Source organism: Dicentrarchus labrax, unplaced genomic scaffold (assembly GCF_905237075.1).
Source record: "Dicentrarchus labrax unplaced genomic scaffold, dlabrax2021, whole genome shotgun sequence".
NCBI classification, from domain to species: Eukaryota; Metazoa; Chordata; class Actinopteri; family Moronidae; genus Dicentrarchus; species Dicentrarchus labrax.
Genome location: NW_026136724.1, coordinates 8,241,990 through 8,255,046, shown reverse-complemented (window position 1 = coordinate 8,255,046; position 13,057 = coordinate 8,241,990). Strand labels below are relative to the sequence as shown.

Here is a 13,057-nt window from a genome sequence, read left to right as displayed (position 1 = left end):
ACAATTGAGTTACTTTACAGGACAGTTAAGGATAATATTTTTGTTGTGTGTGTGTGTGTGTGTGTGTGTGTGTGTGTGTGTGTGTGTGTGTGTGTGTGTGTACGCTCATTGCGTAATTAGGATTCTAAATTAATCTGAATACGAAGCATGACAATCACATTATATCTTATAATCAGTGTTTATGACTTTTTTAGCATTCAGAGTGTCTCTATTGTCTAAGTCACTGGTTCACAACCTGGTGGTCCTAACCCCCACTAGGGGTCGCCAAAGCTCCATGGGGGTCGCAAAGCCTTCTTAATTATAAGGCGTGTAAGAAAACTTAATATAAACATACAGGAGGCCTATATCTGATCATACGACAACATATCTATGAATATTATATTCCATTTCTGCCAATAGAAATGATAAATGATACAGACCGGACCTTTAAGGAAAAAGGTTTGGAAGCACTGGTCTGATGAGACAAACCATAAAAAATTAACTAATGAACTAATTATTAGAAGACCTTCGAACCCCATCATCCACTGGACCTACTTGTGACGGAAGGGTCGAAAACAAGGCTAGCAGCTTTGTGAGGATGTACAGAAGCACAGCTAAATGCTCAGATTAGCACGCTAACTTGCTCACTCACGGCGATGATGTTAGCATGTTACCATGTTATTTTAGCTTGGGATGGGAAAGTGATGGAAATTAGTTTTGCAAGTATGTGGTCATGAAGTAAAGTATTACCTTAGTACAAAATTAAATTTTGACCTCATGGCCATGGATGATTAAAATTTTGGTGCCCATCAATCAAGTTGTTGCTCGGATAAATTCAACAGTGTAAAGCTTTGACCTAGGGCTGATACTAGAGGGAAAGTCAAGGGATCGCCAACGTCTGTAGAATTGACCCTTTAGGGGACTTTAATATCAAATTTAATATTGAAATTAAATACAAATTTCATGGCAATCCATCAAACACTTCTGGGAAAAGGAGAGGAGAAGGAGAAGTCAGATGATCACATAAGTAGGTAGGATTCATTCTCTGAAGACTATGAATGCCTCTACAAGGCAATCCATCAAACAGTTGTTGAGACATTTCAGTCTGGACCCAGTTCTTAGTGTCAACTTCTTCATGGTTTTCTCTCTTTTTTTTTCCTTTTCAGAATTATTAGTGATAGCAGTAGTAGCAGTAATAGTACTACAAGTCGTAGATTTATATTGATTATGTCATACTATTTTGAAATCCATACACACACACTATTAAGAGATACAGACTTACAGTGCGATCTATTAGACACAGTGCAGTCTCGTAATCCATATACAGGGGACATAGTAGTATTTCATAACCTCTGTTTTTTTCCACACAGATCCCATCTTCACAGGCCTGAGGGAGGAAACATTCTTTCATCTGCTATCATCTACAACTGTGTTACCCTCTGCAGGCCGGCAGCAGCAGCTATCTGCGGCTGTTAGGCTGGAGAGGAGCTAGAGCAAGCTAGGTCCACGCACACACATGCAAGCACGTTCACCTACAAAAGCACATGCGTGTTTCTCCAACAGTGATGCACACACTGAATGATACTAGCAGCAACACACATATACAAAAACACACAAAAAGACCAACAAAAAGCCAGTGCGCTTTTGTTCCTCAGATGCTCAGTTCCATTCAGGAAACCACTCAAGAGACAGTCAGCACAGAGACATGCACTCATACATTTATATAGCTACCCAGACAAATGAGAAGGAAACAACAAAACACACAACTAAACGTCCTGCATGGTCCCGTATATTTCAGGAAAAAAAGTAACAGGTTTATACCAGTCCATTTATGTGTGATAATGTATACTGGGTCGTAACATGGCGCGGTACACAAGTGGAGCAGGCAGAGTAGATAAGAAAGGTTAAATGTTTCTCTTTCCCTGAAGGAAATCTGTCCACTCCTATATCACACCCACCATCCCCTGGAACCCCGGTTGTTATGGTTACCAACGTTAAAACGCACACATAGCCACAAACACGTGCGCACACAATATTGTCACCATGGCCACACACAGTATGTGGGAATGCACACACATGGGTTTTGCTTTTTGTCTTGGAGTGTCCATGCGGCCCTGTAAAACTTCTCTTGTGAGACGGTAATATGAGTTTGTGCTGTGACAGAGCAACCGGCTGAGATACTGAGACATTAGCACACGAATGGACAAACAGGGATGCTACCTGTACCAAAAGACACAATCATCCACTGACTAACGTAAAAATGTGACAGTGAGAAGGGAACACGAGAGCCACATGAAGGGTAACAAAGGTGGATTGCTACATCTGTCATTAAAGTGAGCAGCAAGGAAGTTTGTGCGTGTACTAATTCTTTTATACTCCCTAGAAACAGGGATTATGATGCATTTAGTGTAGATATACACTACAGCGGCACTTCATATAAAATAACTTTGCAATGCTAATACAGTTGTGAAAAATAGGGATACAGAAACCCCTATGCACAAATATAGACATACCTCCACCCACGCGCAGACACACACAAACTATACTGTCTCTGCCTTGCTCTTTCTCTCTCCTTCTCCATCTCTCACAGGCACACACACACACACACAGGCACACAGGCACACACACACACACACACGTTATATGCAGACACACTAACTTCACAGAGTCTAACTTTCAGATCCCAGATGGGTTGTCGTCGTGACTCCCTGGTTCATACATTATAATATAATTAGTCTCCATCTAATAAAATAAAGCTACTAAAATCCCCTCTGTAATTCAATGAGAAATGCAATCTGAGAGCAAATTGAGAAAGAAAATCCCCTCACCTACTGGCTTAATAAATCTAAAGACCAACTGCCTCCTACAGATAGCATCTATGCAAAGGAATCAAGTGTGAGATGCAGTCAGAGTTTATAACATACTGTTATATAGTACAGCCCTAGTAAAAGCCTGACCGATTTATCGGTTACTTTATCCAGCAGTAGGGCTGGGCGATGAATCGATTTTATCGATTAATTCAAATTTGTAGTTAAACACGATTTATTTTTAGTTTAAATCGTTTTTCTCTTGAACTACCACAACACCGGCGCTCCCTTTGGGCTCCCGTAGGTCAGAGTGCGCTGACCCCTCCCCCCCGCCTCTCCACAGATACACACAACATGGCAGCAAGCCAGGATGAGCTCCTCCCCAAAAAAGGCACAGTGTCGTCAGTTGTTTGGAACTGGTTTGGTTTTTTGGCGTCCGACAGCGAACAAACCACGACCTACAGCAAAGTTTGTTTGAAAGCTGTTGCAACCAAAGGTAGCAGTACGACCGATTTATTCCAGCACCTCAAGCAGAGGCATGCAGCCAAGAGGGAGAAATGTTGCTCTCTGCGAGATATACAGGACCGCAGCCCACAAACACCCGCTAAAAAACAGTCTACAAAAAAATCGATTAAAATCGTAAATCGGGTTTGGTGTGAAAAAATCTGAGATTTTATTTTTAAGCCATATCGCCCAGCCCTATCCAGCAGAATGCACTAATCAAAGCTAATTACACTTGAAAGTACGCAAAAGGATGCACTGATATCAATGTGCTTTTTAAGGCCTTAGTACAAACAGAGGCACAGCAGGTGAAGCTTTTTAAAAACATATGCATATTGTCCTTCCAGCTCACTACTGATGTTTTTTTTTTTTGAAACTCAACACAATTTACAAGTTAGGTAATTGAGTGTTTTATTACTTTCATTTTGTGGCTGATATGGAGGACATACTTCTTCCTCAATCAGACGAATGTCAATCATAAAAATATTAATGGACAAATACCTGTATACCAATACAGTGCTTTTAAAGTTGCTATCAAATGCTTCTAGACAAGTGAAGCTGTCCCAGTTATAGCACTTATGTGCAATAAATCACTGTCTGGTAGTGTCAAGGTAAGTCCCTGTATAACTTTTGGAAAAAAGACTCAGTGATATTGGCATACATATGCAGTAGAAATCTACATTAGAATACTAAATAATGCAGTTCGTAAAACATTTTTCCCTAACACATTTTTTTTTATAATTGAGTTCATTTTTTAAAATCAAATTAAGCCCATGTTCCTGTAATTGTTTTATAATAACCCAATATTAGGTGGCATGATTGACTATTAATCAAGTGGCACATGCATTGTGCAATCTACTTAACCTTCTCTCAATTTACTTTAATTGAGAGAAAATTAAAGCAGAGTGCCAACTGTACAATAAAGATACAGAAATCCAAGATAAAAACAGCCATACTTGTGGTTCTAAAATAAAATAATGTAAGTAGATAATAATAATAATTTGCAGGTGACAGAAGCCTAGTTTGTATTTTATGAACTAATAATGTGAAAGAGAGATTCTAGAGAGGCTTCTATCATTGAGTAAACCAAAGATCAACTTTAGAACCTCAAATGCATTTGACTTTTACAGTGCATGGTGCCAGGACAAGTATTAAACTCAGCAAATATCAATATTAATACCAAAATGATACAAACACACACACACAAAAGGTGTAGGCATTACTTACAAATCAAATCGGAGGTTCTGCCGTTCTTCAAAGAAGTAGTCCAAAATGAATTTCCGCACAAAGTCTGGGTTTAGTGTGTTGTCAATCACCTCTGTTCTCCCAAACTATAAAGAAAGAAAATAAAAAGATAAGAATACCTTTTGGATAAACTGAACCAGTTTTTCCTCTCAATATATTTCTGATTTTTTAAATGTTAGACCACCAAAAGTGTCCAATAATAATAATAATAAAGTTGATGGCCAAACTGGTATCTGTGGGGTTTTTATTTTATTTCGCAGCTCACCAAACATTAAAACTTTGACCTGACTCAAATCACAGTTTTTACAAGCCCTTTGTGAAGTCGCTTGACTCATCAGAATAACTACTGACCAGTAGATTTTTATTCCTCAGGAGACACATCAGGGGAGACGCTGGTTACAGAAGATTATGTACAGCTTTAGAGTAATGAATGCAGAGCAGCTAAAGTATTAAGTCAATGGGGGTCAAGTAGGCCCCCGGTTTGGCATTTAACTTAGCCTATTAATAATGCATGCAGATGATGGGCTACTCAGAACTATGAATAACTGTGAATGATTAGGGCTGCAAGATTTGCCCCCTCATTTGCATTCATGAATATTCATTATTGTGAAACACACAGGTGATTGCAGCACAGTCATACGTGAGTGCACACATGCTCATAAACAAGTTGGAAGTACTGGTTGTGTCTACAAGCACAAACAGACTGGGGCTTTCTTATCAAAATTAATGAATAATTAGTTTGGATTAATTAATGAAATTGTCTAGAACTTCATCTATCCCCAATTGGCAAGTGTTAGCCAGCTAACACACTAAGATGATGGACTATATTAGCATTAGACTTGTTTAACATCAGCATTATAGCATTGCCGCTGTCTGCAAGCTAGCACGATGCTGAAGTTGCGTTAGACTTTCTCGTTGTCCGTCATTTTGAAAGACAGGGTTGTAAGATTTGCGTCATAATCCATTATTACCTGTCATTTTAATTCTCTTTTTTTAATGATAATGAGACATATAGCCTAACTAACTGGTAAAAGACTACTAGACGATAGCTAATTAATATGCACACTCGCCACCAAATGGACAGTGGTCTACTACAGGGGGTCTACATGTGGTTATTGACAGTGTTGCATGTGTCGAGGTGTAGATCGCCCTCGGTGTTAATCCGTCAAAATGACGAGTGGCCTTCAGATTTTTTCCGTCATTATTAAAACATTTCAATCAGTGATGGAAAATAATCGGTTAAGGTAACCCCTGCCATGGTGATACTAGCATTTAGCTCAAAGCGCCACTGTGCAGCCTCACAGAGCTGCTAGAAGTAGACTCTTGTTTTACCATATTTAGCCACACATGAAACATACTGAGTGTTCGGAAAGACTGCGGAGATGTTGATCATGCTACAGGAGCAGATTGAGCAGTGGATGTTTTGATACACTGTTTGTATTTGTCACCATTGTAATCTGTTGTATCTCTATTTCATAGTGAAAGGACATATTTTGGTGACTCAACATAAAGTGGCCTCTCCATATTCTGTGATACACTCTCACCTCTCTCCACTCCTTGTTGCCCATGCCTTGTGTGTAGAGAACACAAACTGTGAAGAACAGAGAAACAACACAATTAAAGCTCAGTAGTATGTTAACACCTATGCTAATGTCCATTACAGTTGCCCAAACGTCTTTCAACAACAATTATTAATATACTGGATCTAACTACATACACATCGTACAATTAGAGTCTTCTTCAAAATCATGTTTTTGAACTGGTGAGTGTAGGCCAACGAAGGGAATAGATGAGCATCATTTTCATAAAGAACCAAACAAATAAACAAAAAACAAACTCAAATGTCATGGTATTTATTTGATCCATCAGAATATGACTAATAAGCCATACATGCATGAATTAGAAAAAAAAAAAAAACTACATCAAAGCACCTGATAGTTTTATTCATGAGGCCAAACCATATATATTACATTCCCATCTTCAGATGGTGAAAGACATCATTTCAGGCCATTATGCAATTTCCCGAAACAAGGCAATTCACTAAAAGGCAAATTACTGAGCTCGTTCATTATACACTTCATTTCTGGAGGCCTTTGATGTTCTTTTCACATAACTGACAGAAGAATATATAGGGATATAATGTGCATGTTCACACCCCCACACAGACACACAAGTTATTTCATTGTGGTCTGATAGAAACAGACAGGTGATATTTGGGGAACAGATAGATTTAAACCAATAATAGAACAGAAAACTTCACAGTCTTGGGGCTTATGTATTCAAGGGCTTTATGTCTTTTTTGCACTTGTATCAGAGAGCCTTGGTTTTCCTTTATTGGATCACCGCTCTTACATTTTAAATATATTTTTACCCACAAGTGACAGATCCGAGATATCTCTATATTTCCAGTAACACAGACATATTCTCTTTTTCCTCTTTCCTTTACCTCCTTGCTCTTTTACCCTGTCAGGCTGGTTCATATCAGGAGACCGGAGTCGCCGTGCTCAGCATAATCACAAGTGCTACTCAGCACAAGAGGATGCCCAAATGTATGGGTAAAGCCTGGGTTCCTTCCTCCTCCTCCTCCTCCTCTTCATCATCATGTTAATCACTGTCAACCTCGTCATCGTGTTCATCACTGCCATCATCATCTTGAGTCATTTTTATCCCATGCTATTGTAAATGTGCTGACATACTATGTTCTGCAAAGACAGTGCTGTGTGTGTGTGTGTGTGTGTGTGTGTGTATTAGTGAGTCATTGTACAGCACCAAAGGTCATCCTGATATCATTATCCCAAATTCACACACACCTCAAAATGACAAATGTCTTCTTTCATAACAATTTCAGTTCCTTTTATAATGGCATGAATCTTACCCCTGATCATCTCATCTTACCCACACTCCCCTAACACACATCCACCCACATACACATGGGTATAATGACATACCCATGATACCACTTTCATACCTCTCAATGTGCTTGTTGGAAAGTATTACTCTAGCTGTCCGTGTAGAGGCTGATTCTTCATACAGTGCCTTCGGTTCAGTCTCGAGTTAAGTCGAGTTTTCAGGTCTCAAATAAGAAAAATCTTTAACTTACTGCCCTGGCGCTAACAGTATTATAATAATTATTTTAACTGAGAGGAGAGAAGACCTGCTGCCCGTTCTGTGAATCTATAGGGGGAAGCTTCTTAGTTGGCTACATGCATTAGTCAGACCTGCCTCGAGCCGAGCTCACACATTTAGTGGGAAAAAAATACACTTGCACACATAAGGAGTGACTCACGACTACATACGGCAAAAGACAAGACCTTCCTGCAGTTCATAATTGATTTCTCACTCCCTTACACTCCATTTGTTTCACCTTATATTCTACATTTTTCTCATTTGTTCTTAACTTTTTTATACCTTTCATCACCCATTACTTTCACTCTTTTGAGCTGTCCTGCTTCCTTCTATCTTGTCCTCCTCAGAAATGTTAAAGAGCCAAGATCTCTCTAGTAACCATCATGCGGTGACATAAACACAAACCTGGTCACAATGGGTGATAGACAAAGAGAGAGGTGGTGGATCTTACTTGGGTCTGATTTGGAGAAGGTGTCCCTGTCCAGCAGGTTTCTGTGGAGACACAAAGGGGAAAGTCAGAAACACAGTTCGCTTGGCGAGAAGAAAAAAAAACATTCGTCATCCAAAATGTGGCAGTGAATGCATTTTACCACGCAGACTATTTATGTACTCTGTTGGCCATGATTCGGCACGTTACCATCACGCTCCGTTTACACTATCCCTGTGAAACTCTTACCTGAGCTGTGAAAATACAAAAACTAAAATCTTAAATACTGGATTTACCACAACATTGTCCACGATGCTGAGGCGTGCGCACTACTGGTGTCGGACAAGTGGACAAACAACATCTGTTATGAGGCAAATGTGTATTAATCCACCATCTGAAAATAGTCCCCACTATTTACCACTTTAAAAAAAGAGAGTATTTATTCAAGGAGACATATTTATGGGTCTACGTCTTTAGTAGCAATGAATGGGCTAGAGGCTTAAACAGACGTAGGGATGTCAGAAAGGGAGACAGACTAATATATTGTTGGTTTTTGTCTTTTCATTGGATTCGTTGACAAGAAAAAGCTAGAATTTCATCGGAATAAAGTAGGAACAGACGGTCTATATTGAAAGAACATGAGCTTCTATCCACAGCATCTTATTGCATCTTAATTCCCACAGTGAGCAGAAAGACAAACTGAGCTACAACATGGCCTACACGTCTTAAAAACATTTCAATGTTTAATGTTTAAGTCCTCCCTTGTCGCATACAAACAGTCGGAGGGTGAGAGGTTTTATGGCTCCTCTTTCCATGCTTGAAAAACACCAGGTCTAAGATCATGTTGTATGCAACTAGTGATATATTGTGCAGTCTTCTGTCTCAGCAAACCACTGAGTTTCAGCCAAGATGGACATTAATAAAATCTTGAAGAATTTATGTTCCCCAAAAAAGAGGAGGGCTCGGGAAAATTAAATGAGACTGTGTCATTAATTCTGATTTGTGAATGAGTTTAAAATCCCTCCAGCATGTAGCATGTTCTTCGATAAGAATTAAAATATACTCTCCGGTGTACTTTCTTTCATCTATTTAACGCGTCCTGACGTTTCCTGGTTGCAGAAAAGGCATCAAAATGTGGGTAATGTTTCCCGTCATCCTTTTTAGACCCGGGGATTGTGAGAGACTTCTAAAGGCTTTCAGGCAAAGCTCTGAAACCATCACTGTCTGGAGAGTATCCAGGTTGCAAGCTGGTTTTCAGTAACAGCCTCTTAAACTGAAGCTGTTTTTTCTTCTTCTTTAATTTCAGCTCACTTTCAGCTGTCTCTATCTCTCTGATCCTGTCTGTACTTTGCTCTCTTTTTCTTGTGTGAACTCGTCAACACAACCTATGGCATTTTCTCTCCGTCTGACGCACTTGTGTTTGTTCTCAAAATAAAGAAACACCTCTGGTATCCAATTGGTCCTTCCTGCTTGTTCGCAGACTTACTTCGGTCAATCGCACCACCATGTTAAGGCACTCTGCACGATGGTTTGCCGTCACTTTGTATTATCAGGCTCAGGTTACATGTACCGAGTGTTTGAGTTTCCTCCCATAATCCGAAGACACAATTGTTAGGTGGACTGTAAACTCTGCCTCGTTTGCCTATAGTGTTGTCTGTCTTTAGCAACAAAAACACTGATGGACGGAGGAAGCTAATGTGTTTACACGGTGTGCAAAAACTTTTCCAATCATACTCCTGTTTACATGCTTTAAAGGCTAACTAATGACTGACTAATGAAGATGCGACCTGATTTCTCTCAAGTGTGCATCTGATTAGTGATTGGACTGCTTTCAAACAGTTGACTAGTCATCAATATTGGTGGCTAGAATGATTAAGACTGATCAACCTAAAAAGAAACACTCTTGATCACCTGATGGGTGACATGCAGTTTTCAAGGAATAAAAGAAAACATTTTCAGATAGGATGAAGACTTAGGAGTGAACATAACTTAATCAACAGAACAGATTTTTGTCTAATCTAGTCACTCGCATAAATCAGCACATAACAAAGCAACAATATTCAAACAACCAAAGTTCTATGTTAGATATGATGAAACAACTAGCTCTGTGGTTATCCAAATATAAACCTCCCTCCACATAGTGTGTCATTTTTCATAACGGCACGCAGAGAAGATATATTATATATTACAAAAATATATAGCTTCTGTGCCATGGATTTTTGAAAACACATAAATGTGCCACACTGTTGTACTAGGTGCCATAACTACTGTGGACATGCTGTGCACTGTCCTGCTATCATAAATAGTCACTATCAATCCATGTCTGAAAATGGTCTCCAACAAAGGCTACACAATTTAGTCAATTAGATTGGTCGGCCAATTAAGTATCAAACATTTTGAGATAATCAGCATCGGTTGATGTCTGTGCTCATGAGGCACATAAACAAATAAAGCCTTCAGGTGCATCTGCAGGCAGCCTTATCAATATGGCTGCTGTGCTGTGGAAAGATGTTAGCAGTTCTCTCTGTGAGTTATAGGGAGGTGGTGAAAAAGCTGGTTTCGAGCCCTGAACATGACTTTCCCTTATTTTGATATCGGCATTATATGGCCACCGGCAGCCCTGCTCAATAAATACTGGCATCACTGTCCACTACTATGAAATGTCCAAAAACACAGACAAACGTCCATCCCACTTGCTCAGAGTCCAAAGTGATGTGTTCTTGTTTCGTCTGACCAACAGTCCAAAATGTAAAGATATTCAGTTTCAAATGATTCAAAAGAGAGAAAAGCTGAAGATTTGTCAATCATACAATAACTATATCTACTAATCGCTTATTGCAATAGCTGTTGATTAAATTTCTGTTGAATTGCCTGATCATTTTAGCTCTGCTCCTGTTTGAGAAAAAACTAGTGTGTTACTGTTTAAGGAAATGATTGAGCCTTTCTTAAAAATGAAGATATTCATTTGTGACCAGTTTTTAAAGATTTACGCTTGACAAAGGAGGGAAGACAGAGAGTAATTAGAGACAGGCTAACACATGTAGGCTTTTGTCTTGGAGATTGTTGAAAATAACAAGAATATGCAGTATCACCGGTCTATGCATATTAATGTGCTCTGATACAGTAATGAGGCAAATTAAGGATATACTCTGGTCAATCCAAATGGAGTATTGTCCATTCACACTGTTTAACAATATTAAATGACTCACTTTGTGAACAGTATTATGATCTATGCATTTTTATATGAGCTTCTCCAGTGTTGAGCCATCCCTTTAACTAGTGTAAGAATCTTTTCGGTCCATCTGTTGTCAGTACGGAGGGGGTGGAGGTGAACGAAATTAACAAACCACTTTCACCATACAACACCATCTATGAATAAATCTGGACATCAAAAAATGAACGCACAGCTAAACGCCAGAAAATACACTGCACACTGCAAAATAATGTGACACCATTTGGGAGTAATTTCCCACTCTGAGTCGGGGGTACAGTTGGGGACACAGGTTAAAATACACTTTCTCCCTTTGAGAAAGAATTTGAGGCTCCACACTCTATGGCTGCCTGCTGCTCAAAGCACATCACACATGGTGGCACTCCAAATGGGCTCCTGGGCTCCCCCTGTGCGTGTGTGTTTTGTATGTGTGTGTGTGTGTGTGTGTGTGTGTGTGTTTTGTGTGTGTGTTTTGTGTGTGTGTGTGTGTGTGTGTGTGAGTAAGAAAGACACGTTTTCAGGATTTCCACTTCAGAGGGTAATGTGAATGAGTCATGGCTCGCTCTTTTTCTCTCGCTCCTTCCCTCTTTTCATCCAGAGGCAGGCAGCGGAAAGCTAAAAGCTGCCATCCGAGTCACCAAGAGGTCTGCAGAAATAAAGGTACCAGACTAAAATAGTGTTAGTATTTTTAGCAGAGAGTTTCCTAAAAATGTTATAATCTCACACTAGTGATGTATAATTTGGACTGGGTACCTTTTTGGTCATATGACAGAACAATAGATGTCTTAATAGAAAAATAATATGTCCATAAACTAAGGGGCTATGAAGACAAGCAATGGAATCGTACAGCTAATGGCAAAGTGACGTACTCATTCGTCTCTAAAAATATTGATTGTTTCAATAGATTTCCCTGAGGCTTTCAGTTTTGGTATGTTAAGATGCTGCCTCTTTCTGTCTCTCATCCTTCCTCACAAAAACACCGCCTTTGGCATTTCTGCTGGCTCTCGCTCTCTCTGGTGCGCGTCTGGTGCGTGCATGTTCATTCACACAAAAAACACTTCTCGGTGCCTCTCCTCTCTCTAATCCACTTTCCGCTTAATCACTTAATTGTTTTTTTTCCCCGTGCTCTCTCTTCCAATATCTTACCATGTCTAACTGAAGCCCACTCCAAACCAATCTAACTTATGCAAAACCCCTAAGTAAGTTGATTATCCATATGAGAAATCCATTCATTTACACATACTGGGTTGTACGTGTTAAGTGATGTGATGATAAAAATAAAGATTGAAAAATGCCGCATTCAAGGGAACATTGAACGACACACGTGCATTATATGATGAATTGCCGCTGTAAAATACCATTTCTCTGCCAAAGGACAACATAACATGGCAGCACCCTTTTTAAGCATTCACCTATACAGCTCTTAAGGCAATTAGTGAGAAAGAACAGAGACCACGCATGACGCAAAGCAACCCCATTAGATGATTACGATGTTGGAGACAAACACCTACCTTTTACCTAAAAGCAGTTAACACATTCAGTGTTCACATGAGTTTGTGGTGGAATGATTCTCCAATGGTTGGGTTTAGAAAAATACATAGGTTTAGGTAACTGCAAGTTCAGTTAAACTGAAATGTAACATTTTTAAATCTACACATTTTCTCCTTGATAGTTTTGTAAGAATAGCATTTCTTTAAATTTATTAAGAATTCCTCTACATTTTCTAGGGATCTTGGTGGGGTCTATCTCCAGGAAATGCTG

The 13,057-nt window shown here is 39.4% G+C and overlaps 1 protein-coding gene across 1 annotated transcript in view; it reads right to left on the bottom strand.

Moving 5' to 3' along the window:
- LOC127358628 (copine-8) overlaps positions 1-13,057 on the bottom strand; it is an 84,139-nt gene that overhangs the window by 54,805 nt on the left and 16,277 nt on the right. The window contains exons 2-4 of the mRNA XM_051391874.1: positions 8,110-8,150; positions 6,077-6,123; positions 4,515-4,618 (exon numbers count right to left, since the gene is read on the bottom strand). Coding sequence (XP_051247834.1) covers positions 4,515-4,618; positions 6,077-6,123; positions 8,110-8,150 — 192 coding nt within the window. The remainder of the gene's footprint in view (positions 1-4,514; positions 4,619-6,076; positions 6,124-8,109; positions 8,151-13,057) is intronic.